We start from the raw sequence: 25,305 nt of genomic DNA, 5'->3' as shown, positions 1-25,305 counted from the left end.
ACGTTGTGGGAGAGATTATTGTCAGTGCACCACTCCACCAGGCTCCTGACCTCATCCCTGTAGGCTGTCTCATCATTACCGGTGATTTGGCCAATGATGGTGGTGTCATCAGTATATTTGTAGATGGAGTTGGAGCTGTCTGGCCACACAGTCGTGGGTAAACACTAAGCACACAGTCCTGAGGGGCACCTATATTGATGGTCAGTGTGGAAGAAAGTTCTCCATCATCCCTCACAGTCTGTGGTCGGCCAGTCAGGAAATCCAGAATCCAGCTGCAGAGAGGGGTGTTGATGCCCAGGTCATTCAGCTTCCTGACCAGTCTGGAAGGAACTACTGTGTTAAATGCGGAGCTGTAATCAATCAACAGCATCATGACGTGTCGTCATCATCCAAATGAGCCAGGGCAGTGTGCAAACCAGGGAACTAGCATTGTCAGTGAACCTGTTACACAGGTATGCAAACTGCAGGGGGTCTAAGCACTCAGGCACCATTGTGTTCATGTGCCTCATGACCAGCCTTTCAAAGCATTTCATTATGGTGGATATGAGCGCAACCGGTCTGTAATCTTTAAAACAGGTTGCAGTATTTTTCTTCGGCACTGGTATGAAGGTGTGATTTAGTAGAACACAAGGGAACAGAAGATTGTAAAAGTGAAAGACTAAAAACCAAGTAGACAAAAACTCCCTAAAAACCGTGGCCAACTGGTCTGCCCAGGGCTCAGGTCCAGGAAGGCTGTCCGGGCCGGTTGCCTGCTGTGTGTGTTGTTACCCTCCGTGACAAGACAGCCAGTGGCCAGGAACTCTGGCAGCAGTGGCTCTGTGATTCCCTGTGAGTCCAGAGAAGCGCTGTAGAAGTGTAATGTATTGTTATTACATAGCACATTCATTGTTATTATAGCACAAAAGAAACGAATGCAGTGCAAGAAAATAAACAAATATATCTTCAAAGGTTCCTGCTTTTCACGCATCCAGCCAGTGTTTACACGTGAAACTGAGAAATTATGAACGATGGGATGGAATCAATGAAAATAAATCAATTTATTTCCGTTACAAGCATGTGAGAGGAACTGACCTGTAGCAGAAGGCAATATGCCAACCAACTGAGTAGCCTGACGTGTATCTGATTACAGAAAGTCTACAGAAATACCCAATGAACAGCGAAATAACAGAAGTTCAAGTCAGGAACCACTATGGAAGATTTAAGAAACAGTGAGACCAATGTTACATTCTCTTGTTCAATTACGCGAACTACAATATCGGCATTACAAATCCTTCCAATACGGAGATGTGACAGTGGCCTCTTGACGGGTTTGAGCCCGATGAGTCTCGTTCCCAAGCTGTGCTGCAGGCTGAAGGCTCTGCAGTCCAGTGACTCTGCGTTAGACTGACCAGCCGCCTCGGACCGCCGGCCGGAGCGTGACTGGCCAGCCGCCTCTCTCGCCAGAGCAGTCAGGGGAATGAAGAGACGGACAGACAGGAGCCGCCAGCACCTGATTCGGACCCGCCAGGTCCCGTTCTCCACCTCCGGTGTGCGCAGGGCCAGCCGGGGCGTCAGCCGCGCTCCCCGGGCCTGGTGAAGGCGCCCAGCTGCCGGGTGGTGGCGTGGCGGAGCTGCTCCAGCTGCCGCCAGCCGCGCCGGCACAGGTACTCGATGTGCATGACGTCAGTCCTGGGAATGCTGGCGTTCCGGCGGAACTCGTCCCGGATCCGGGGCAGGAAGCCCGGCTTGTCCGCCGCGGCTCTCAGGAGCTGCCGGTACAGGGCCAGGACCTGCTTCTGCAGCCTGCTGTGGCGCAGCATGGCGAGGAGGAGCCGCCTGGCTGGACCTGAAACCACAGGACAGCAGCTCAGAGGGGTCACTCAGGCATGCCTGACCGGGACGTGTCTGCTTCGATCTGCGCGTTAGAAATCCAGAGTTTCAGCTCTGCAACCAAGTGAAAACTACTCCGTACAAGACAAAGTGTGTTGTGTGTAACCAACGAAAGCTTTATTTTCTCCCGAGGTGAGTTAGTTTAATTGACGTCTTCTCCCAGAGCTGTGTGGCTGATCAACAGTCTTCCCGTGTCCCTTCCCTTCCACTGAAAACACTCGGGCACTTCCCAGACAGCACAACGCAAATGATCCACAAAACGTTTGATGACGCTTTATTAAGAATAACAGGGAACATTCTTATAAGGTCACAAATCGGCGGCGCTAGGAGTGTTTTAGAGTGACCTGAAGGCTTCTGAGTCTTGCTGATGGATAAAATACCCCTAAAATGCGACAGGGATGACAGGAGGTGTCGGTCGAGTCTCCACACAGTAATTCCCAAAATATGAATCGTTCTTGCAAATGGCAATGTTTTTAATGAATACATTTAACAGAATCATATTCCTCCTGCCACCTTCACTTTGTCTTAATAGAACCATAGAACTCCAACGACCGATACACACATAATAAAACAAAAATTAATAACGATGAGATAGTGCGTACAACTCTTCCCTGCATGCTGGTTAGCACATTTATACATTTCTGTAGGTATTTAAAAACAAATTACCGTGACAATAGGTAATATCGGTCAGCCAACGTCACCTGCGTACAGCTGCTGAGAGACGAACTGACTTTCCAGCTCCTCGTGTGCAACCTGAGCCCCTCGCTTCGCCCCCCAGCGCAGCAGCCATGCCCTTGTTGTTATAACACCGACTCCGGCCCGCTGTCAAGACAGGCCTCTATCTGCAGAGCAGCTCGATCCCCCTGCAGCGCCCTCTGCTGGACAGAGCGGACACCCGCTGCGCACGCACCTCGCCTCCCTCCGAACCGCCATGAGCGCAGGCCAGGCACGGAAAGGGAAAACTGATTTTTTTTTTTAAACAGGTTTTGAGAGGTTACCTTCAGTTTGCTTGGGAGCTGCAAGCATCTTGCACTGCAGGGAGATTCCGTCAGCACTTCATTGTTCTGTACAAAGCCTTTTCACCATTCAGTGCTTCTGGAAAACTAAACCTCTTCCATCATGGCTTCCACTGCATGGCGTATCCTTGTCAGAGCTCATTTTCACAGTCCTTGTGCTTTTGCTCATGACAGGCACTTTAAGTTTTCCTGGTAGAATCTGGTATGGCACCCTCAGCCCAGGTCCCAGTACTGTGACCAGACCCCTGTGCAGAGGTGCTGTACAAGTGTCCCACACCCCTCTGGGACAGCCCAACAGCTGCTGCACAACCCCTCCAGTTCAACACAGTGCCCAGACAGGACAGCCAAGGAGGCACGATCGACACCGAAGGTTATTACAAGTTAGAACAGCCACCATCAAACTAGTTTCCCAAACCATATCATTTACAACACAGGAATAAAGCCACCGCAGACATGGTATTTGGAACTTCATTAGTGCTTTTTAATGACAAATTAAGACTTTTTTAACAACTGAGTAGTTTTTTTCCCCCATCACAGAGTTAACATGGTGTAAATTCAGGTTCAGGATGCATACAGTATATTGCGCATGAAATCTGATGCTTCATTTTGATGACCAATACTTGACATAGCCAGCAAAGAAAACAGTGCTTTCAACTCAAGAGTTATCCTTCAATAGCTGGTTGATTTGGGTGTTAAAAGACCTTTTCCACAGAAATGAAATGCGTGCCATAATAAAGAGGGCAGTTCTGCCTTCTCGGCTCAGTACTGCAGCAGTCTACGCAACACTGCCTTTGTGGAGAAAACATTGGACCAGTAGTGTTCAAAACAAAAGTGCAACTCACTACATGTGCCTTGTCTGGGATCCGGATTAGTAATAGTTTTCTATTTATACTGTACAAATATATCATGACACTTTGGCACAAAACTCCTCAGTAACTCATGTGCATAGTAAAAGGAATTATTTCAGTCAATTCAAGGTCTTTGAAAGTTAGACCTTGTCATAGTTTCTCAGTTGCTCTGAACTGGAAATAGCAAGCTCAGATAGAGCTGTAAGTGGCACCGCACTGCAGCCTAGGACAGCTTCCACTGGCCTCCTCTTTAACACGAGAGGAAAGGTCTCCCACTGATGGGATTCCTGTTTCCACCTCGCTAACTGGCAACTTCTAAAAGACCCTTTGGTTTAAGTTCTCACATCAGCCTGTGCCAAACATGAAGGTCGTGGGGAAAAGTCCCCTAGAACATGCAATCTTTAGAATAACTATCAGCACAGCTTTGTCAGAAGTGCCTGGATCTCACAACGCAGGAGGCCTTATCACATTTCATCTGCTGCAAAGGTTCACTTCAATAAAAATGGAGAACATACCAGACCACTACTGGTAAACAAAACAATCTCATCCTTGAATTACAAAAATAAAGAAGGCCTATTTCTTTCAGAGGTGAACCTTGTTAGGAGCATTTTGCCACTTGATAGAACAGACCTTGAGTTCAAAGTGTGTGATGGTGTGAATGAGACTTGTACAGTTTAACTCAGACATGCAGACTAATATCCAAGCTCAATCGCTCAGAACAACATACTGTACAATGACGCCACTTAAATGAGCCTATCTATACATAAAAAGGGACACATCCTAGATATGATCACAGTCCCCACCTATGTTAACAACATTACACCTATTTAAATACATAAATTTAGCAGAGAGATCACAGGGAAAACTGCATCCACTTGCACACAGAGTGATAGTTGAATTCTACAAGCTTTAGCATTAATAATGAGACAATACACTAAAAAACACTTTCAAAGTATAAATCTAAATAAGGCATCGATGACCTCGCAGTTAATCTGACAGACAAGTCTTGAAATCAACTCCTCCATTAATTGAAAAAAAGTTGTTGCACATTTCAAAATATATACAGTATTTTAACAACGTGAGAAAACACTCCAGTGCGTACCAGGAGCGGCAGCACACGCAGAGCACAGCAGCGGTCTCCGGGCCTCCCTGCTCCCTCCACACCACTACATCTCATCATCCAAGCCATAGTCTTCCTCGGGGAAATCCCCCACCACCACCACCTGTGGCTTGACGAAGGCTCCGTATTTGACCTGGCACTCAAAATACTGCTTCCCGTTGACGCTGAAACAACAACAACAACAATAACATTGTGGGCTTCACCCACTGAACCTGTCACTCATCTGACGCAGCAGGATAATGGGCAGAGGCTGCAGGCTGCAGGAGCTCCATCTTCTGCTTTTTAACCCAAACTGCTAGATACACAGCTCTGTAAGCTGTTACTACATGAAAAACAATTCTTTCAAACTAAAAAAATAAATCTAGAAAAATAAACCTAAGATAAATAAAGCGTGCAAAAAAAATCTAGAACACTTCTGCGGTTGTAACTCTTGTGCATGTGAAATCGTTTTAAATTAAAATTTTGTTAGAAATTATAGAGTAAAATGATTGACTTCCTAACTCCTAACTTCCTAACTCCACAGGCAAAATGTCAAACATGCGGTCAATTTAAGAGAAGAGGAGAGGAATACAGATCCCTCCGGTCAGAGCAAGAGTCTTTCCTAAACATTTTCTGTGTTGTGCATCCTCACGAATCAAATAAAAAAATCAGAAGGAATACCATTCTATTCTATTTGAGAATAAAGGTAACTATCCCAACCACATGGTACCTACACACTACTACAATTAATTTGCAATGTTCAAGTCTTTTAAATACAGGTACTCCACCTCAATCCAATTAATAAAACTCTCCTTACCTGCCATCATGCTTCCCCAGGGGCTCATCGTATTTCACTCCTACCCAGTGACCTGGTTTGAAGTCCGTCAGACCTGCCATTGGAACAGCAAGAGACTCACTGAATGGACCAGCCCTGAGGCAGACAGACGCGAGCTCACCCGCCCTCGCTGGGGGCTCAGGCCCTTCGGTGCCGTACTCACCCACATACATGACGGTCCCTCTCTTGGGCGGCTGCCCCAGGACGCGCACCTCGCAGCGGGCGCCCACCACGATGGCCTCGGTCAGGGCTTTCTCCTCGTTCTCCTTCTGCTCCTGCTCTGCCTTCTGGCGCACCGCATCCTCCTCATTGAAGCGGCCCACCTTCTTCTTCTTCAGGAAGGAGCGCACGGAGTCTGGTGGCAGGGGCACAACGCCACAGGATTAACCCAACACACCAGCTCCTGGTGGGACGTCCGCTTTGATCACAACCCTCTTCATGATTGAGTGCACTGCCGTCTACAGCCTGAGTGCAAGCAGCCATCATAATAAAACCTCACAGTCCCGGCCATCGGACAGAAAATTAAATCAGTGGCCTGGCCCATCTGCCAGAGGAGCTGCACAAAGATGTCATCAAAGAATGCAACATCTGCAGGAAAACACAAACAGCTGTCCTTTTTCACCAAGCCAGTAAGGAGATCAGAACAGTATTTGTGAAAGCCAGACTGTGACAAGTGAATGCATTGTTTTGTAAGTTATATAACACGTTGGCCATGTACTGTTTTCTCTTTAGAAGTAGAGTGTCTTCATCTGACTCTGTCCCATCCCAGAGCAGCGCAGGCCGGCGGCCAGAGTGACGCACCTGATCTCTTCTCATAGGCTTCATCAGAGATCTCGAACTTCTCCACTCTGGACAGGTCGGTGAACTCCCCGCTCTGCGCCCCACTCCGGTCAATCACCTTCACACACACAAGGTTTGGAGAGTCAGATCCTGGCCAGAGCCTTCTTAACGCAAAGAAATCACGAATGCAAACAGCAGTTCTTAAAAATCGTACTAGTATTGTATACAAAGTGGTACTGGTAAATACATTTCAGGTGCTTTGATATGCAACTTAAGCCAAGACATTTCACCGACATCCCTGAATAACTACTGTAATAAAAAGTACATGCTGGTCTTAGAGTGCATGACTATTGAATCCTCACAATACAGTTTAGTACTGTGCACCACAACACGGTCCTGCATTGCACTGCCACTCAAGAGGAGGGCCCCAGACTTCGCCCTGCGAGAGCCGCGAGGCCCAGCTGACACGACAGCGGAGAGAGCAGCGATGATGCCGTACGTGTATCCTGCAGTCGTCGTCCACAGGGTAGGAGCCCAGCAGTGCCTCGTTGTCGTCGAGGTTCTGCAGGAACTTGTCGGTCGTACTGAAGAGCTGCAGCTCCATGCGGGACGCAGGAGATCCCACGATCATCTCCAGCTTGGTCTGCGGCACACAGAGGACATCACTCAGCAGGAGTGGGTACAGCCGCTTCGCGAGGGGAGCTCACTGCACTGGGGCTGTGCATCGGCTTCCCAGCACGTCGCCGGGCAGTTCAGATTTAAGGCCCTCCTCAGTCAGGGCCACACACCCTCACTGACCCTCCTCAGTCAGGGCCACACACCCTCACTGACCCTCCCCACATCCCCTCCTCAGTCAGGGCCACACACCCTCACTGACCCTCCCCACATCCCCTCCTCACTCAGGGACACACACCTCACTGACCCTCCCCACATCCCCTCCTCAGTCAGGGCCACACACCCTCACTGACCCTCCCCACATCCCCTCCTCAGTCAGGGCCACACACCCTCACTGACCCTCCTCAGTCAGAGCCACACACCCTCACTGACCCTCCCCACATCCCCTCCTCAGTCAGGGCCACACACCCTCACTGACCCTCCTCAGTCAGGGACACACACCCTCACTGACCCTCCTCAGTCAGGGACACACACCCTCACTGACCCTCCTCAGTCAGGGCCACACACCCTCACTGACCCTCCCCACATCCCCTCCTCAGTCAGGGCCACACACCCTCACTGACCCTCCTCAGTCAGGGCCACACACCCTCACTGACCCTCCTCAGTCAGGGCCACACACCCTCACTGACCCTCCTCAGTCAGGGCCACATACCCTCACTGAACCTCCTCAGTCAGCCTGTCTGAGGCTGTGCTCTTCATGCACCGGCCTCTAAACTGTGAGACAGCTCTCGCTCCGTTATACCGCCTATATGACAAGGCAAAGTAGCACATGACCTGCAGCACAGGGCACCTCCTGAACACCGCCCCCTGCTGCTGCTGCAGTGTCACTGCCCCCTGCACTGTCTGCACCTCGCACTTGTCACAGGAGACCATTCCACGCCTTCTGGTGTATCAGCCTACTCATCCACACATATGAAAATGCTAAAGCAATGCCCTTTTTACTGCAAGATGCATCTTTCACCTTTAATTATTAATACAAAATTTAGTTTTACTAGTTATCAAAATGTGCCTACAGCTTATGCACCAGCTAAACGACCAAGTGGATGACTGTGCCCGCGGGGAGACACGGCAGGCCGGCGTGGCACCCCCACAGCCACACGCTGCACCCCGTCTTCCTCTTCCACTGGCAGCAGGCGCGTCTGTGATCCGTTTGCCGCCTTGTAACAGCTCTCCCCCCCGTTACAAAACTGCACTGCCAGTGCGCCCTGCAGCTGTACCGGCTGACCCGGCCAACGCAGCCCGAATCCCCGGCTCGGCTCGGCCCGGCCCGGCCCGGCCCGGACGGCCCCGCCTGCGGCCTAGCGCTGCGCAGCTGCCGCCGTGGCGAAGCGCGGACACCCCGGCGCTCACCTTAAACTCGGCGATCGTGATGCCGCGGTTGAACCTGCGATTCACCTCGAAGGAGCTCAGCGAGCTGGTCAGCCTCACGGACACCGTGGGGCTGCTGACCACGGTCACGCCTTCCATCTCCGGGCCGAGCGCGCTGGGACCTGCAAGGGAAGGCGGAGTTCGCTGTCGGCGATCCTCGTTAGTGTTCTGTTAGCCCCTGCAGGTTATTATCCCCGTACAAAAACAGAGCCTCCTGCAGCTGGTCTGCCCAAAGCCCGTGTTTACGTCGGCCTGATCCCACACTGAAATCCCTTGCGTTTCCAGACAGCCGCTTCTCGAACCTTCCACCCGCCCACACCCCATAGCAACCAATGGAAGCGAGCCCGGGGGGCGGGGCCCAGGACGGAGCCAATCCGCTCTTCCGATTGCCAGGCGACACGAGACCGCTCCAGGAAGTAGGTCCTGTCCCCGGCGCGAAGACAGCCAGTCGCGAAGCCGACCGTGCAAGTGCGGCTTACCAGCAAGACTGATGTTTGTGAAGGGGAGAAATTTGTCTCTGCAGACTGGAAGAGGGGGCTGTTTGACTTTGTGCAATTTAATTCCGAAGTCTGCGTGCTAGCAGTAGGACAAAGACGTACTTCATTTCCATCTGATGTGCACAATGTGGTGCATTGTTGATTTGAGTTCAAATATGAGTGAAAACAGGCAGCACTGCTGTCCAGCCACATCTAGTGAATGGTTGCTTGCGGTCTTTGTTGTGGGGGCTGTGTTCAGTGCACCCCACGGTGCCGTTGACCCTTGAGCGAGATCTCAGCAGTCCCATCTGTCCCATTCAAAGATTAAAAATAATAAAGGGTGACCCACTCCTGGCTCCACAGCCACGGTACCGCAATCATGGGGGTTTCTACCGTGAAGCAGAAATGCAATGTATGACTGTCCCCATGTGAGCCCACGTTAGTGCTCCTACAACAAGTATTTATTTGATTGTGAGTAATGTCTAATCTATCAATGAGTCTTCGGTCCAGGGGAAATCCTGCACGATTTTTAAGTTAAGTTTTAAGTTGAGTGTTACTTGACTTTGAAGGAACAAGTAAAGGTTTATTCCATGCTGAAAAGAGAAGAAAAGAAACACAATGTTTTGGCTGTGGAGCCTCGTCTTTGTTGTTGTTGCTGCTGCTGTTATGTTTGTGTTTAGGTGTCTCCTTAATGTCTTTGTATCAGAGCACACATGCAAATAGGCATTTCGCAGCACTTGTGCATGTGGCACATAAACTGATCTGAACTGAACTAGTAAGAATCGGCAGGTAGAAGTAAACCAGTCAGACCAATCAGTGCCTCTTCCAAATTGCCCCCCGAAGTGTTTCCACTTATTGGACATCTAAGACGAGTTAATAAAAGGGTTCGGTTTCCCCTTTATTTCAACAGCGTCCCATTAATGAAAATGCGCAGTTAGATCTGCCCTTTCTTCCTCCTGCGTACCTCCTGTGTGAATAATGAAAGTATTTTTTCAACAAAAAAAGATTTTGTAATAAATCATTGTCCTTCCTTGTTTATAAGATGTATAATTTAAGGAATGAAAGTACATGCTAGACCATATCAGTTTCAGATCTGATTCAGGGGCAGCTCTAAAGCCGGAGTAAAAATACTGCACACAAGTTTGGTATGGTTCAGGTGAGATTTCTATTATCGTTGTTAGAAATTATCACCACAAGAGGGAGCAGTTTACAAATGTATTAATTCCCCCAACATGAGATTCAGGAGGAAAATACGTGTCTGTACCAGGCTCCTTAAAAATGTATTTTCCCAATGCGATAACTGTGCAGGAAAACGTCTGAAGATGACTAGAGGATAATTCTGGAATGTCTCATTTAAGGCTTTCTGTTAGAGACTGTCAGTATGACCAGTAATTTAACATTGAAAATTAACTTTGAAGAGCCAGGTCAGAGGACAGAGAGTGGATAACCTACAGATGTCCAATAATGCAGGCGTGTGCGTTCCCTTCAGCCTGAAAGAAGTGCTTTGGGAAGCCTCTTCTGGGCTGCCCTGTCGTCACGAGGCTCTGAGATGCCAGCAGTGCCTGGCTGAGTCACTGGGGAGGACGGCTGCCGCATGTACGGGCCGAATGGCATGTTAGTTCACATCACAGCAGCTCCTCACCTCCCTCTCTTCCAAGAACAACACCACCAAAAAGATAAGTAACCATGCCAGCAGTTGATTTAGGTGTCTGCATTTCAACAAAGGGCTGAGTGTTGAAGAGCCCTGATCTGCAGCTGCTATCCGGCGGTTTCCCTGGAAGAGTTTACATTCTGCGGAGCTGACAGATGGGGGTCTGACCGCATTCTACCGGCCTACGTGTTGCCCTGAACATCGGCAGCCCCCAGCCTGGCCAACCGCGGTGCAACTCCACCACAGCAGTTTCTGCCTGCAGCCCGGGCACTGCTCTCGTCCCTGCACCAGGCCTGAGGAGGGCGTCCCACAGCAGGAGCAACGTAGTCGGTCTACACAGCAAAAACGTCTGTTTGCTTTCAGTTCAAAATTACATTCTAAAGGCATTCAGAGCCTTTTCCTCTTGTGCATTTTTTGGGTGGGAGCAGAGCACTTCACAGATCCTTCCAGTTTTCAGCTGAGCACTGGTCTGAATATACGCTGAGAGGACTGGAGGACACTGGGCTCCCCCAAACTCATTTGTTGGTTCTGTTTTGCCCAGTTCTCTTGCAGAAGCTGAAAGTGTCCCGTTAGACTGGTAACGTGCAATTTGTTTGACACATTTTTCAATAGATGCTTGTTTGGCAAACACTTCCAGATAAGTGAAGCTGTTTGAGACGGCAGCTCAGAATGCATTTCCCGAAGACACGCAGGTCGCTGTCGGGCACGGCTGTTGCTGTAGACGATCCACTTGGATGTTTAGAGTAGTTTAGTCAGTGCACCTAGAAAATAACAACTTGATCAGAAATAAAAACAACAGGAACCCAATGCTATACATGTCCAGCAGCTACCATGTGCAGCAGGTTAGGAATTATAGAGGAAATTGCTGAGCTGTCAAGTCATGCTGTGATGAATGGGTTTCTCTGTCGCACAGCTCAGACCACAGCTGGTTTCTCTTGGTGCTGGCTCAGCAGGGAGGCAAAGGGAGCAGAGTCTTGTTCTCCCAAGATGCTGGAGACCCAGCCAAGACAGGTAATTGAATTCACCTGCACCTTGAAGCAGAGCCATGCAGATCGGCCGGCTCCTCCGCACGCGGAGCAGGGGGCTCTTCCAAGGGCAGCAGCTGTTCCGAGCAGCATGCTGAGCTTTGTGTTGTTCTTGCCCTCTGCTTTATGATTGGAGATAAATCAACAGTTTGCCCACATCTGCCTCTCACATTCATCCAGAAATCTGAACTTAGACACACGGTAGTCTGGAAACTGCTGCGCAGAAATGGAATCTGAGTCAGGGGCTCAACACAGCGCTGATTTCTCTGCACCCAGTGGGCTCGGTTTCTAGGCCAGTTCCCTACACCATTTTCTCCAGGCTCTGCTAGCCCTGTGGTTCCTGTTTGTGTTTTGGTATTAGGAGACCAACAGTAGCTGTTGGTAGTTTTCTTCTTAGTTCACTTTAGGAAGGTTTCTGCCTCTTGAAATGTTGTGCAAAAGGTATTCTGGATGCAAGTGCATGCAAAATCAGAGCAACACCATGGCTGCCTTCGGGACATGCATATCTTGACGACACTGTAAAACCAGAAACGTCTGAGGCTTTCGTGTCAGACAGCGATATTAGGAGGGGCCTCTGTTCTCTACTTGTGCACTGGCTGCCATTATGCAAAGCGTACAGACACTGTTGACTCTTGCTTCTGTTGACACCTGGCCCCCAGTTTTCTACCAGTCTGCACATTTGCATGGAGAAGCCAGGCCAGGTGTTTCTCTGCACCAACTCAGCTTTGCTGGAAAACTGAGCCATGTAGAAAACAAGCTGCGATTCCAGAGTGTGTGGGGCAGCGTGGGGCTGAGCAGAGTGCGGCTGGGTGGGGCACACGAGAGGTGCTGGGAGAGCAGACAAGAGACTGGGAGAGCTGGGAAGGGAGCTTTTCACTGAGTGCCCCCCACTGGTCAAGTACCTGGGAAAGGTGTGTACCCACTTGGCTCTTGAGGAGTTGAAAAATAAGGGTTTCATTTCTCATGACTCAGATGTTTGGGAAAAAACATGCAGAAAATGTACTGCTATGGCACTGGGCTTGTGACTGTATCGATTCGACTGCTCTGATAGGGAATATCCACACTCACTGTCAGAGCAGTGGGGCTGAGGAAATAGTTTAATAGAAGGCGTGCATCTCCAGTCCAGCTCCACACTTCCTGACTTGCCTGCTGTGACACACGTCTGCACTTAGACCCCAGACATTGGGCAAAAGTCTCTTATGAAATATGTACACCGTAGACTTCCCATGGTTTTATCGTACTGTTCCAAAGATACTGTGAACCACTGGGCTAAACTGTTGAATTTCCTTCCACGGCTGTGGAAATTGCAAATAGTTATTAATGAAATTCAACCAGAATAAGATGCACACGATGATTTTATTCGTCTGTTGACATGCCATGACATACTTCAAGAGAAAGGGGTCAGCGCAAACTTCTCAGTCTCTCTGCACTACAATCACTGCTGTACAAGGCAAACAACCAGCATCTGCCCTGTCTCAGCCATGGAAATTGCTCTGGCGTTCTGCACTTGCACCACCCTCTACCATCCTCACCATGAGTTCACTGTGTTTGCTGGCCTTGCTTTTGTCAGAGTGAAATGTTAGTCAGGATTCTGAATGAGTACACATGGATCTCCTCCCTGATTGTGGAAAGTGTGGAAATTAAGCCCATAACTTCCGCCCTCTGCGATGGACAGAGCTGGGAGGTTTCGGGGTGGGGGGGTTGATTTGAGGTGCAGCCCAGATGACAGCAGTGTTGGAATTCGGTAGTTGCTTGGTATAGAAACAGACAGGCCTGCTCTTGCTGTGAATGAAACTGTAAGGATGCAGGAGAGATGGGTGCTCCTATAAAGACATAGCACAGGGACTTCTCAGTTTTGAAGAAAACATTTTCAATCACAGCGACGATTGGCTGTGACTGGCACACCTCCCGGTCACCGCTGGCAATGCAGGGAGCTCATCAAAGCCCCCCATTCTTCAAAGTAACTGGGCGGCGAGAAAGAGGTGAGCTCACAGACAGTTCTCTCCCAGCCAGGAACAGCCCACTCTGAGGCCCGTGCTGCCTTCAGGCCGCTGGCAGCTCCGCACACGTACAGAGCACCCTGGTGTGACACACAGCGCCCCCGGCCACTCTCTCCAGACAGGCCGCTGGCCAGCAACGCCAGCCCTGAAAACCCAGCAGGCGCCAAAGCCGTTAGCAGTTCCCAGCCGCTGTAGACTGGTGGGATGTGTTAAATAGGTCCAGTTTGAACGAATAATTAGCTCAATACGATTGTTAACGTCTTGGTGTGTGATGAGTGCCGAAGCTGACACCACCTGCGCTGCCTGCGTGTGTAGGGCTCAGGAACAGCTGTAAGTCACAGGGACTGGACAAACCGCAGGCGACAGTTTTCCACAGGACTGGATCACGACGCCACACCTTACCTTGACGATATGCACAGTTGTCCGACACTTCTGTCTCCTGCTGTGTGAAAGTAAAGCAGCCAGATGTCTTTCAGTCCTGACCGGCCCCACGCCTCCTGCTCTAGGCCTCGAGCTCGGCTGTGGTGAGGGCCGCTGCGCTGTCCAAGCACTCCTGCTCGTTACTCAGGTCTGTGACCAGTCTGGGTGCGCTGGCTCTCCCTCTGTCTTCCTGCCGACGGAACCGGCCTGCACCGCACTCATGCAGCCCCCCGCCAGCCCCCCGCCTCATCGCGCCCAGGGGGAAACCCAAATTCTCGCCCTTTGGCGTTTGGGGTTGTTCTAGAAGCAGCAGTGAGGCCTGTGCAGCTCCACAGCAGCGTTTTCCTCTGGGCCGTTTTCCCCATGAGCTGTGGGAGCTGCTCATCTCCCACAGAGGCCCTGCTCAGCCGCAGCAACACTTTCAAGAGAATCCCGGCTGCAGGCTCTTTTCCGCAGCGTCTTCTGACGGCACCTGGAATAGGAGCTGACAAGCCTGCCGAGGGGTTACCGGACTGGGGAGAGACACGGGTCTCATCTCTCTGCACACGCGATTCCCAGTCAGAGGAAGAGCTCTGGAGCAGCGCGGCTTCGCTCGGCTGTTGCACGGGAACACCTTGAAACACTGAAGCTTTCAGGTTAGAAATGAGTGTGATTAGTGGTCTTCATACGTTTGAAATTATTACGCTTCATAAAATGTCACGCTTAGGTTTATACTTTTCGTTAACTGTAAGTGTGGTGAAACTCAGAATAACGTCTCGAAACATGTCATTATTATTTCGTTACTCAGACGGGTGACACAACGTGTTAAAATGTTGCATGAAATGAGCCTGCAGAAAGAGAAGGGGACCGAGAGTCTGCAGCACTCGGCGCAGACCTCCCTCTCCTGGAAGTTTGGGAGTCTGGAAGTGACGGGCGTGACGTTTCAGTCGGCTCCGCACACAGGCAGAAAGGGGAGGACCTACAAAAAAAAAGTTCGGCTGAAAATGGCTTCCTTCTCTTTGGAGGCTGGAGTCCAGGCGGAGAGTCCTTCTGAAGTCTCCGTTCAGGACTCCGGGAGCCTGAAGGAGGAGACGGCGGCGCTGGATGAGGTCTCCGAGCAGCTGCTGCAAACTTTCCAGAGCTCCGTCCTGAGTTTCTCGGCGGATCAGGTGGCGTGTCTGTGCGAGGCGCTCCTGCAGGCGGGCAATGTGGAGAGACTGGGCAGATTCCTCTCCACCATCCCTCCGTCGGCGGAGCTGCTACGTGGCAACGAGACCCTGCTGAAGGCCAAGGCACTCGTTGCTTTTCACCAGGAGGAGTTCAAGGAGCTCTACGCGATTCTGGACAGCCATGACTTTCACCCGGGTAACCACGCTTTCCTGCAGAACCTCTATCTGCAAGCCCGCTACAAGGAGGCGGAGATGTCCCGGGGTCGCTCCTTGGGGGCTGTGGATAAGTACCGTCTGCGGAAAAAGTTTCCCCTGCCGAAGACCATCTGGGACGGCGAGGAGACGGTGTACTGCTTCAAGGAGAAGTCCAGGAACGCGCTGAAGGAGTGCTACCGGAGCAACAGGTATCCCACCCTGGACGAGAAGCGACACCTGGCGAAAATCACCGGGCTCTCTCTGACCCAGGTCAGCAACTGGTTCAAGAACCGCCGGCAGCGGGACCGAACTCCTTCTGGGACCAACAGCAAGAGGTAGGGGCTCTGCTCTCGTTCTTTTTTCAGCATCTGGAAATCACGAGTAATATTAACCCCACTGCCTGCGAGCGGCTCGGGCGAGAAACGCCAGCCGTTCGCACCTGGACGGCCGGTGAGTGCATCTCAGTGTGTTCAGACGCGTTAAAACACCGTGCACGGCCAAGCTGGAACTTAAGCAGTGAGAAAGTAGGTAAAGGCTCTGTCGGTGCGTGTTGAGAAGACAGATCGAGCGGTGTGCACCTCGGTGTTTATAACGATAGACAGAAACAACACCCCGTGTCTCCGCGGCGGAGAGCCACCGAAAGGGCGCCGAGAAGCGGCTGGATGCGTGTTTGCGTGTTTTCCGCATCTTTTTGGCGTTCGGGATGATTTCCGACTGTGCTCGTCTGTTCTTGGAGGAGCCAGCTCACTGGAGAACAACATCGATGACAGAAACACGGCGTGCGGTGCGGTCGTCCTCGCCTGCTCGTTCCCCTGTCGCTTAGTGATAGCGCGTCGGCAGTCCGGCCGCGGCTGGCGTGTCTTTGTGTTGTGAAATGTGAGCTGTGAGCCGCGGCCCGGCTCAGGTTTCCTGCCACAGAGCGCAGCAGCTCCTGGCGGGGCAGCCCTGTCGCACCAGCGCCGCCCTTCCGGCAGGGTGGCGGCGGGACCAGTGGGAGGGGTCGCCGGGGGGGGGGGGCTGGTTTCCCCGCTGCTCTGCCGGTGCTGCAAGATTCCCTGCGAGATGCGCTTTATCAGGCTTGTTCGCGTCCTTGCAGTGAGGTTACCGTAGCCAGCAAACTAAATGACTTTTTTTTTACCCCAGTCAAGTGATGAATACATCAATTTGTAAACTGCTAAGGTAGCGGAATTCTGCACACCTGGTTAACTGGCTTTCCAGGCACTTCAGCCCTGATTGGGGCAAAAAGAGATTTAGTTAGCCGCATCTCCCTTCGTTATTAAGTAATTGATCGTGAAGCACACAGCGGACAGGTTTCGGATTACAGTAACAGTACAGTACAGAATTCCTACACTAAATTCGAAACCCTTCTGAGCTGAAACACGCCAGGCGAGGGGTGTGAGCAGATAAGGTCATATTGGATGCTAATCCCCACTGAAAAGCCTGTGAAGCAGGTTTGCTTCATTGCAGAACTCAGCCACTGTAGCAGTTTAAAAATGGATGTATTCACGTTTCTGCAGCCAATGTTTTAAAAGGAGATTTATTTTAAAAATAAAAGGAGATAAAGTATAGTTTATGAAAATATTTTTCATAAGCTATATTCACCAAAAACACACAAGACTGGCCCAGACAGCGATCTGGCTTTGATACCCATCAGCAGCTGTGGGGTAGCAGTGCCTGCCCCTGCGGTGATGGCCAGGGCACATGGTCACCAGTGCCCTGCAGTCACTGGGCGCTGGCCTTTGGGCCTGCACACAGACACTTCACTCCGGCCTGCACATGACCCGCAGTGTCAGCATCACCCAGGTTCAGCTCCTGGGGGGGCTGTCTGTGTGGAGTCTGTATGTTCCCCCCGTGTTTGCGTGGGTTTCCTCTGGGTGCTCCGGTTTCCTCCCACAGTTCCAGGACAGGCAGGTTAATTGGCTTCTGGGAAGTCAGCTTTGCTGTGAGTGTGTGTGTCTGTGATGGTCTAGTAAATAGGGGTCCCTTCCAGGGTGTACCCCACCTTGCGCCCGTCGCTTGGCGGGATAGACTCCGGCTCCCCTGCAGCCCTAATTGGATGAAGAGGCTGAAAGATGATGGCCACTGAGGCAGTTTGCTGTTGATTTCTGAATCGCCAGGAGCACTAAAGCACGTTCCTGTGTGAGCGGCAGGTACCCGAGTCTGGCCTCCTTGTCAGACCTTGTGTCTGGTATTCTCCCCTCCACAGCGAATCGGATGGGAATCACAGCACGGAGGACGAGGCCAGCCGGGGGCTGGAGGACGCTGGGATGGCGCCGGCGCCGCAGGAGGAGCCCAGCGCCGCCCCTGTGCTGCTGTCTCCCGGGCCGCCCTGCAGCTCGGGCAGCCCCATCCTGCTGAACGGCAGCTTCCTCACCACCAGCGCCCAGACGCCACTGCTGCTCAACGGGGGCTCCCTGCTGCCGGGGCCGGCTGGCGGGGTCATCATCAACGGGCTGGCGCTCGGCGACGGCCAGACCATCACGCTCAGCCCTGTGGCCGGCGGCACCCCGCTGCTGCTCAATGGGGCGCCGGTCGTCTCCAAGCAGCCCAGCTGCTCTGCGGACGTGGGCCTGAAGGAGCAGGCGGCCGCAGGCGTGCCCACCATCGTGCTCAACGCCGCGGGCGCCACGCTCTCCCTGCCCAGCTCTGAAGCCGGGGAGTCAGCCGGCGCAGACCTACCCTCGGTCGAGTATGTGGGCTCGCTTGCCGTCCAGGAGTCTGGGAACCTCAAGAGCGCGATCTCCGAGCCGGGCGCCTCCTCCCCCAGCACGGCGCCCTCCTTGGTGCTCGCGCAGCCCGCCCCCAGCTGCACGGCTGAAGCCCAGCTCCCCCTCGCGCCCGTGTCCGAGGCTGACCCCGCCCTGCAGCCGCAGGCCACACGCCAGCTGTCCCAGGATGCCCAGGTCTCCAGCAGCCCTCAAGTCCTGTCCCTCCCACAGGTGGTGCCTTCGCTCCAGAATATTCCCGTCTCCCAGCTTGTCCAAGCCCATGCCTCCCAGGTATCCGCCTGTCCTCAGATCGTCCCCATCTCCCAGCTTCCCCAGACCTCCATCTCTCATTTGCCAGCTCAAAGCTTCCAGGTAGCCCCCCGAATGCCCCAGCCGCAGCAAGGACTGTCCCTTCAGCTGGGGGAGCCCCTTTCCCCAGCGCCCACACTCCAGACTCTGCCCCCGGCGCAGACGCTGCAGGTGTCCGGCACTCAGATCATCCCCATCTCCCCCCCCACCCAGGTGGTGCCCCTCTCCCAGCCAGGTCAGGTCTCTCCAGTTGCCCCCGCACCACAGATTGTGCCCCTGTCCTTGCCCCAGCTGGTGCCCATGTCCCCTGCCGTGGCCTCGCAGAGCTCTCTCTCGCTGCCTCAGGTCGTGCCCGGCTCCACAGCGCTCCCCCTCTCCTCCGGCTCATTTCAGATCCTCACCACCACCAGCAACATCAGCAGTGCTCCAGGCTCCTTCAGAGTAAACCCGCTCGGTGCTCTGCAGATCTCTGGCACCCAGGGTGTTGGCACAGCTGGCAGCAGCTCCACAGGCGTACAGATCCTGAACTCCAGCATCTTCCAGCTTCCTTCTGCCTCACCAGGTTTGTTTCAAGGATGTTCCTCCACAGTCTTTAGCTCCTTTGACAAGCGCAGTGTGTGTGAACCGTTCTGCTCGCTGTCCTTGATGAACTGAGGGAAAGATGTGCAGATCGGACCCATGGTAGGTTTACAGGCTGCAGGGACACTATGTGCCGCTTGTAAATCTTGAAATTAATGTTTTCCAGTCTATGGACAAGTTATCTTTTTCAAACAAAATTTTAACATTTTAGTACAAGCCAATGGAAACCTACTAGATAAATGTGCAGAATAAATCTTATATAGAGAATGTTGTTTGCCTGCATTTCTTTTTTGCTGGAATACATGAATTTCTGTAGGGCTCTTGTAAATAAAAAAAAATGTAAAAATGTATGCAGATTTTCCATTCATATTGAGAAAGCATTTCAGCCAGGCTGACAGCTCGTGATTTCTTTCAGTTCTGACAGGATCAGCTCCTGCACTGCAGAGTTGAATTGAATCACCACCCCGTCCTCTTTTCCTTTTGCTTTTAGGGAACATCCTTCTGACAAATCCAGCAGGGGGCAGCACCATCTTAACTGGGGTGACTTTCCAGCAGGGCAAACTGATCCTGACGGCCACCTTCCCCGCCAGCATGCAGCTGGCCAGCCTGCCTCTCAAGCCCGACACCGAGAGCGCCCCGGCCAACGGGGGCATCGTCCTGACGCCCGTCATCTCCGTGGGCAGCGCTGGGGGAGGGGGGTCGCCGCAGGGCACGGGGGGCCCTGCCGCCCTCGCCACAGCCTCTCCGCCCACCTCCTCTTCCTCCTTCCAGAGTGACTCCTCTCTGAACTTTGTGAGTCCAGCGAGTCTGTACCCGGCCCCCGCCCCTGAGGCTGTGAGCTCCACGGCCATGCTGCACGCGGCCCCCACTGGCCTGGCTGCCTCCCCCAGCGTGGTGGGCGGCCTCAGCCCCCAGGTGTCCAAGCTGGGGGACGCCCATCTCTCCCTGGCCATGAGCACGCCCGTGTCAGGCCAGGCCGCGGTGTGGAGCCCGGGGCTGTTTGACGTGAGGAAAGGAGACCTGCCGGAGGAGGAGGCCCACCAGGGGCTGCTGGGCCTGACCGGCGGAGAAGGGCTCCTGCTGGGGGCGCCCTCGCCGGGACCGCACGGGGAGCAGGCCCAGCTGGAGGACCCCGAGGACATGGACGGGGACCCCAAAGTCCTCACCCAGCTGCAATCCGTCCCCGTGGACGAGGACCTGGGACTGTGAACGCGGGGGCGGCCCGTCGCCCGCGACACCATCCACCCAGCACAGCCCCCACCCTGGCTCGCCCCAGCGTCCCTCACTCAGTGCAGCACTGCAGGGCTCCAGGAGGGACGGGCCCGTCACTGTCACTTACACCAGAGACCACTCCTGCAGTCGCACACCTGGGAACGCAAGCGTTTGTAAACGGGCCCCCCGGTTCATTGCATCAAGGACGCAACGCCTTCGTTTGCCGACAGCTGCTGAGGCAGGCTTGCTGTTGGCCAGGCCGGGTCACAGGGGCAGCAGGGCTCCCTGGGAGACTGGTCTTTCTCCCTGGAGCACCTCTGCCTGTGTTCCAGCACTCCTCCTGCTGTGAGCTGCGTGCAGTTGAGGTGCAGGATTGGACTGATCTGCAGCTGCTGTGATAAGGGTGAGGATTCAGCAGGCCAGCAGGAGGAGGGCAGTGTCGCCATGATTTGAAGATGCAGCTTTAGCGATGCTCTGCCTCCACCTGCGGAGCCCTGGGCCTCCTCCTTCATGCCCACAGCCGGCACGGTCAGCTTCTGTGAGTCTGTAGTGTCCGTACAACATCAAGTTGTTCACTGGGAGAATAGAGATTTTCCTTTTGTTAGATATATTTAAGGTGTTCGTTGCAGCATGACGTAAGGCTAGTTTTCCCCTTGCCTTGCGGTTGAACTAGCTGTGGAATGATGCCTCAGCCTGTCTGAGGCTGCAGGGTGCTCAGCAGCTGGTGGCTGCTGCCGTGTCAGGAATGCAGGCGGAGATCACAACACTACATGACTGACGGCGCAGTTTCTCACGTCTGACCCGAGAATCGCACCCAAAACAGCTCCTTCCACCAGGGACAACTGCTGCAAATACCGGGAATCAAAAGCCAGGTCTTTCAGTGGAGGTAGTGCAGTCAAGAAAGGACAACCATCATCATACTTACATAGTAAATGATTAACAGTTTCTTTTGACGGTTGTGTGTGAGAAAAGGACAAGTCTACTCTTGCACAAGTTCTATTCTCACTTCTTTCCTGCACCGTAGTTCTAGTCTCCACTCTTGGTGCTTCGTGCTCTGCCCCGCTGGCAGGCGGTCCCTGGGGGGGTGTGGCCTTGCACACGGCGGCGGTGCTCTGTTCTGTAGCGGTGAGGGGTCTTGTCTGCAGGACAGGCTCCTGGGAGCACCTTCAGCTTTCTGTTGCACAAAGAAGCTTGGTGCTCCCTCAGTACACTTGTCAATTAAAGAGAGTGTTAGTATCAGTTTGAGGCCAAAGAGAATGAAACACCTAAGATGAGTGGTTAGTCGCATCAAAATCTCTCTTTGGCTCTTGAAAAAGCAGTTGTGCACAGAAATAATGTGTGAAAGCATCCACTTCCTTGTTCATTTTATAGACTTGTTTGAGTAGGTAACCTTCCCCTGTGGAAATGTGGCTCTTTGAGTTTGATTTCCGAGATGAATTGTACTGCCAGGCTCTAAAGGACTTGTTGCAGAGGAGCCTTATCCAAGCGTTTGTCCAGTTCTGGGAGGGCCGGTCACACTGGTCTTCACACCCTGCTGTGCTCCGGTTTCCCCCTGCACAGCCCTCCCCTGCCACGGCAGGACCCCCGTGGCCCTGCAGGCTCCACGCCCTGGCTGTGTGTGAGAAACGTCCTCCTCTCCCGTAGAAAACACACTTCACTTTTCCTTGTTTGGACTGTGTCAGTTCCAGAGGACTCTGAATTGCTGCTTTTTCGTCCAAAACCTCACTCCTGCTCTAACACTCTTTATGGCTTTCTTGAGCGTGGCTAAACGTGTCACTAAGGGATAAAAATCTTGAATCTACGTCACCAGCAGAACTAGGGAAGTGCTGGAGCTGCAGAAGATGTGCACGTCCTCTGCTTCGTCAGCCTGCTCCCTGCTGCAGATGTTCTGAGATGCAACACTACATGTAAATAGACACTTTTTTCTATGCAAACACTTCCACTTTGGTTTTTTTATGAAATGAAATAGCAATATGTTTTTACGTTATGTTGTGTAGTTTTTTGTTGTTGCTTGCTCTTGTGAGTGAGATTACTTTGAAAATCTAAGTGCCTTAAACGTCTGGACTGATACTGTAATTGGAGGTGTTGTGTACAGCTTGTGTACTAGCCTGGTTGTAAGGAGCTGGATTGTTGTAACTGATGGGCTTCCACTGTTACTGCTGGCAGCTGTGGTTCAGCTCTTCTGGCTGCAGGACAAGATCAGAGCTGTGCTCTGTGGGGCCCCTGTGTAGATCAGAGGATCAGGGGCTGCCTGCTCAGAGTGAGGGCTGGCTCGCAGTGCCACCTGACAGAGTGGGCAATAGGCAGACAGGGGTGAAAATCCACACTTCCTGCACGTTCCGGTGCCGTTCCTGCAGCTGGCTCTACCCGCCCTGCAAGGAGAGACAGCTGTAAAGGGCAGGCGTGTCTTCGGGTCTGCACTCTCTCGGTCAGTGACTCCAGACGGGGGAGGTGGGTGAGAAATAACTGACACTTCCAAATGAGAAGAAGAAACTGATTAGGAAACCTGAATGTCTGCCTGGAGGCTCAGTAAACTTCTTGTTCTTGAGAAACACTCCTCCTGTCTCCTCGAAGGGAATGATGACATAATTAAGCTCTAAAACGGGAATGATGTCTCTTTAGAGATGTAATGCCAGTCAACACCTCTCTTGCACATTTGCCCACGCCCTCTAAAATAAGTGGCGAGTCTAGAGAACTGTTTGGTAAAGCAATGCTAATCTGTTCTCTTCTTAATCCCAAAATGTCCCGTTCAAATCCCTGTTCTTCAGGCCTTTTAATCGGCTCCTGACACAAGGTGTTCCTTCACTATTGCAGGTAGTGCTTAACTTTCAGGGACCATGTCTGTTCACTAAGTCTGAATACTGATCAATGAGTGAATGTGGGTGGGTCAGGTCTTACAAGGAGCTCAAAGCACTCTGACATTTCCTAAGGTTGAAGGTTTTGCACACATTCCAGTATCATATTAACTGGGGAAGTGTTATATTCCGTAGGGATAGGTACAGTTTCCCTGTGGTTTATTAATTTAGAGCTCCTTCTATGCATCTGACACTTACATGCAACTCTGCATCATAGGCCTGTAGCCTGGGCCTTGGACAGCCCCCTGCCCCCAACAGCCACGCGTCTTGGCCAGGGCAGCACTCTGCTGCCACCCACTGGTGGAGGCTGAGAGGGAGTGGGCAAATTCACAGCAGGAAGCGATGGAGGGCCCTTAGAAACATCCCTCCTGACTGTTGGTTGGTAATTGTTGTTTGTTAACTATTGTATTAGTAATGGGTACTTCACAGATCAGTATGCATGTCGTATGGGGAAGATAGCGTTACACGATTAAGTGTGTATGAGACGAGTGTAGGTTCGTTAGCTGTATTTCGCTATTTGCTGGTCCACACAGCACCGTGCCCTTGCCTTTACCTGCTTGACTCCAACAGAAAGGTCCAGAGTGACTTCACTCCCGGTCTCCAGCACAGTAGTCCCCCCCTGGCCCTGGAGCTCCACTCTGTCTGCTGGTTTCCCTTCCAGCTGAGCTCGACTCCTCCAGTGCGGATGGACGACTTGATCCATCTGCTTGCCCAGTGAGACTTTTCCTTTACTTGTTTCTTCAGTCTGTACTTGTGTTAAAATCACTTGACTACCTGACACAGGTACTCCAACTCGCAGCAGCTTCAGCACACTGGACTGAACGCACCCTGTCCCCAACGCTATTTCAGACAGAACAGCTCTTACGAGCTGAGAAAGTGATGAACAGACTCAGCTGGGAATAACACTGTATCAGACAGTGAGTTTTCTTTCTGTGGAGGTCCTATTAGTTACATTTCAGCAGCCACATCTGTACGAGGGCATTTCTGAAACACCCAACTTGGTACAGGGCCGATGCCAATTAAAAGGCATGAAGGTATTTCTAAGTGATTAAATCAGTCTGACAAATATGGCCCTAATAGAAAATTGACATTGATGAGCTTGTGAGCAGGAACTCAACTGGAACAATAAGCAGAAGAGCCTGTGATCCTCCAGGACCAGGGTTGGGAAACGCTGCTCTAGGAAATGGTTGTGCTGGTCTGAATTTTCTTTTCCTTTTGTTTTCAGTAGGTGTGGGCTGTGTGTGTTTCCATTTGGAATTTCGAGTGTGATATTTACAAACCAAGCACCACGGGTGCAGACGTGACTATGGCAAAACTCTCTGCATGATAGGAAAGACTCTTTGGGTTTAATTCCTCTTAGAAACAGATTGATCCCTAAGGGATCACTACATAGTACATGGAGCTATAGAAACTCACTCTTTCTGTATCTGTACCTATATATACCTTGTAAGCACGTATTGTATACTTTTATAGAAGATAATCACAGTTGTAGTCACTACACTACAAAAAACATCACGCCACTCTGGAATCAGTCCAAAGAAGAGCAGCCAAGTACATTTCTTGGCTCAAGTGAGTGTCCTAAACTGACAGGCTAGGAGAACACCATGAGGGGACCCAAAACAATGGGGAAGCGCATTGAAGACACAGTACAGGAGGCATGTCTTTACACAAAGGGTTGGCGGGGTTGGTAACGAGCTGCCCAGCTGTGAGGTGGAATCTGACCCTCTGGCTTGTTGAGATCCTCAGATCAGCGAGTCGCTAGCAGCCCAGCGAGAGACGGTCTGAATCTGCAAACCCCATGTTTGCGGTGTCCAGTGAATTGTGTGTTTAGCTTTTTTTTCAGTGGGCGAGGTGGCTTGTGCAACACACTTTCAGAAATAGCCCGAGTACCTGCGGCCGAGCCGGCGTGCGAGCAGGAGTCCTGCTCCCGCTGGGAGCTGCCTCAGAAGAGGGCTGGCTCTGTGCGCCTGCGTCCCCTTACAGTGGCGCGTTAGAAACGCACCCCGTCCTGTGTCTGCAGTCGCCTCCACTCGGGCCCGCTCTCAACTCTCCTCCCTCAGCTTCGCTACACCAAAGAGCTTCGAGAACCGTTTCTATATCAAAGGGATCCAAAAGGGTTCAATGTGAATACATCTTCCATTTCTTTTTTTTTATCATGTTTTGTACTCCAAAGTGTTTTATTTTTCTAAACTATGTTACTGTGATATTATAATAAACATATGAAAGCAAAAAAAAAA

General features: G+C 52.0%; 3 protein-coding genes across 4 annotated transcripts; 1 reads left to right on the top strand and 2 right to left on the bottom strand.

Moving 5' to 3' along the window:
- Positions 1 to 1,018: 1,018 nt before the first annotated feature.
- sdhaf1 (succinate dehydrogenase complex assembly factor 1) lies at positions 1,019 to 2,702 on the bottom strand. Of its 2 annotated transcripts, none has more exons than XM_088909954.1 (2): positions 2,571 to 2,702; positions 1,019 to 1,825 (listed from the first exon to the last, which is right to left on the bottom strand). In XM_088909954.1, exon 2 carries the CDS (start codon positions 1,797 to 1,799, stop codon positions 1,551 to 1,553), a length of 249 nt encoding a protein of 82 aa, XP_088766080.1. In that variant the 5' UTR covers positions 1,800 to 1,825; positions 2,571 to 2,702; the 3' UTR covers positions 1,019 to 1,550. The 2 variants fall into 2 exon arrangements, with proteins under 2 accessions (XP_088766080.1, XP_088766079.1); XM_088909953.1 differs by having other exon boundaries at positions 2,536 to 2,695.
- A 642-nt stretch (positions 2,703 to 3,344) lies between these two features.
- On the bottom strand, positions 3,345 to 8,814 carry tbcb (tubulin folding cofactor B). The gene is made up of 6 exons (XM_088909951.1): positions 8,473 to 8,814; positions 6,947 to 7,090; positions 6,469 to 6,565; positions 5,831 to 6,022; positions 5,650 to 5,722; positions 3,345 to 5,017 (listed from the first exon to the last, which is right to left on the bottom strand). Exons 1-6 carry the CDS (start codon positions 8,587 to 8,589, stop codon positions 4,900 to 4,902), a joined length of 741 nt encoding a protein of 246 aa, XP_088766077.1. The 5' UTR covers positions 8,590 to 8,814; the 3' UTR covers positions 3,345 to 4,899.
- A 6,203-nt stretch (positions 8,815 to 15,017) lies between these two features.
- Positions 15,018 to 25,305, top strand: six5 (SIX homeobox 5). The gene is made up of 3 exons (XM_088912223.1): positions 15,018 to 15,740; positions 17,612 to 18,984; positions 19,492 to 25,305. Exons 1-3 carry the CDS (start codon positions 15,046 to 15,048, stop codon positions 20,208 to 20,210), a joined length of 2,787 nt encoding a protein of 928 aa, XP_088768349.1. The 5' UTR covers positions 15,018 to 15,045; the 3' UTR covers positions 20,211 to 25,305.

This window comes from Atractosteus spatula, chromosome 3 (assembly GCF_055471065.1).
Source record: "Atractosteus spatula isolate fAtrSpa1 chromosome 3, fAtrSpa1.hap1, whole genome shotgun sequence".
Lineage (NCBI taxonomy): Eukaryota > Metazoa > Chordata > Actinopteri > Semionotiformes > Lepisosteidae > Atractosteus > Atractosteus spatula.
This window is presented reverse-complemented; position numbering and strand designations above follow the sequence as displayed.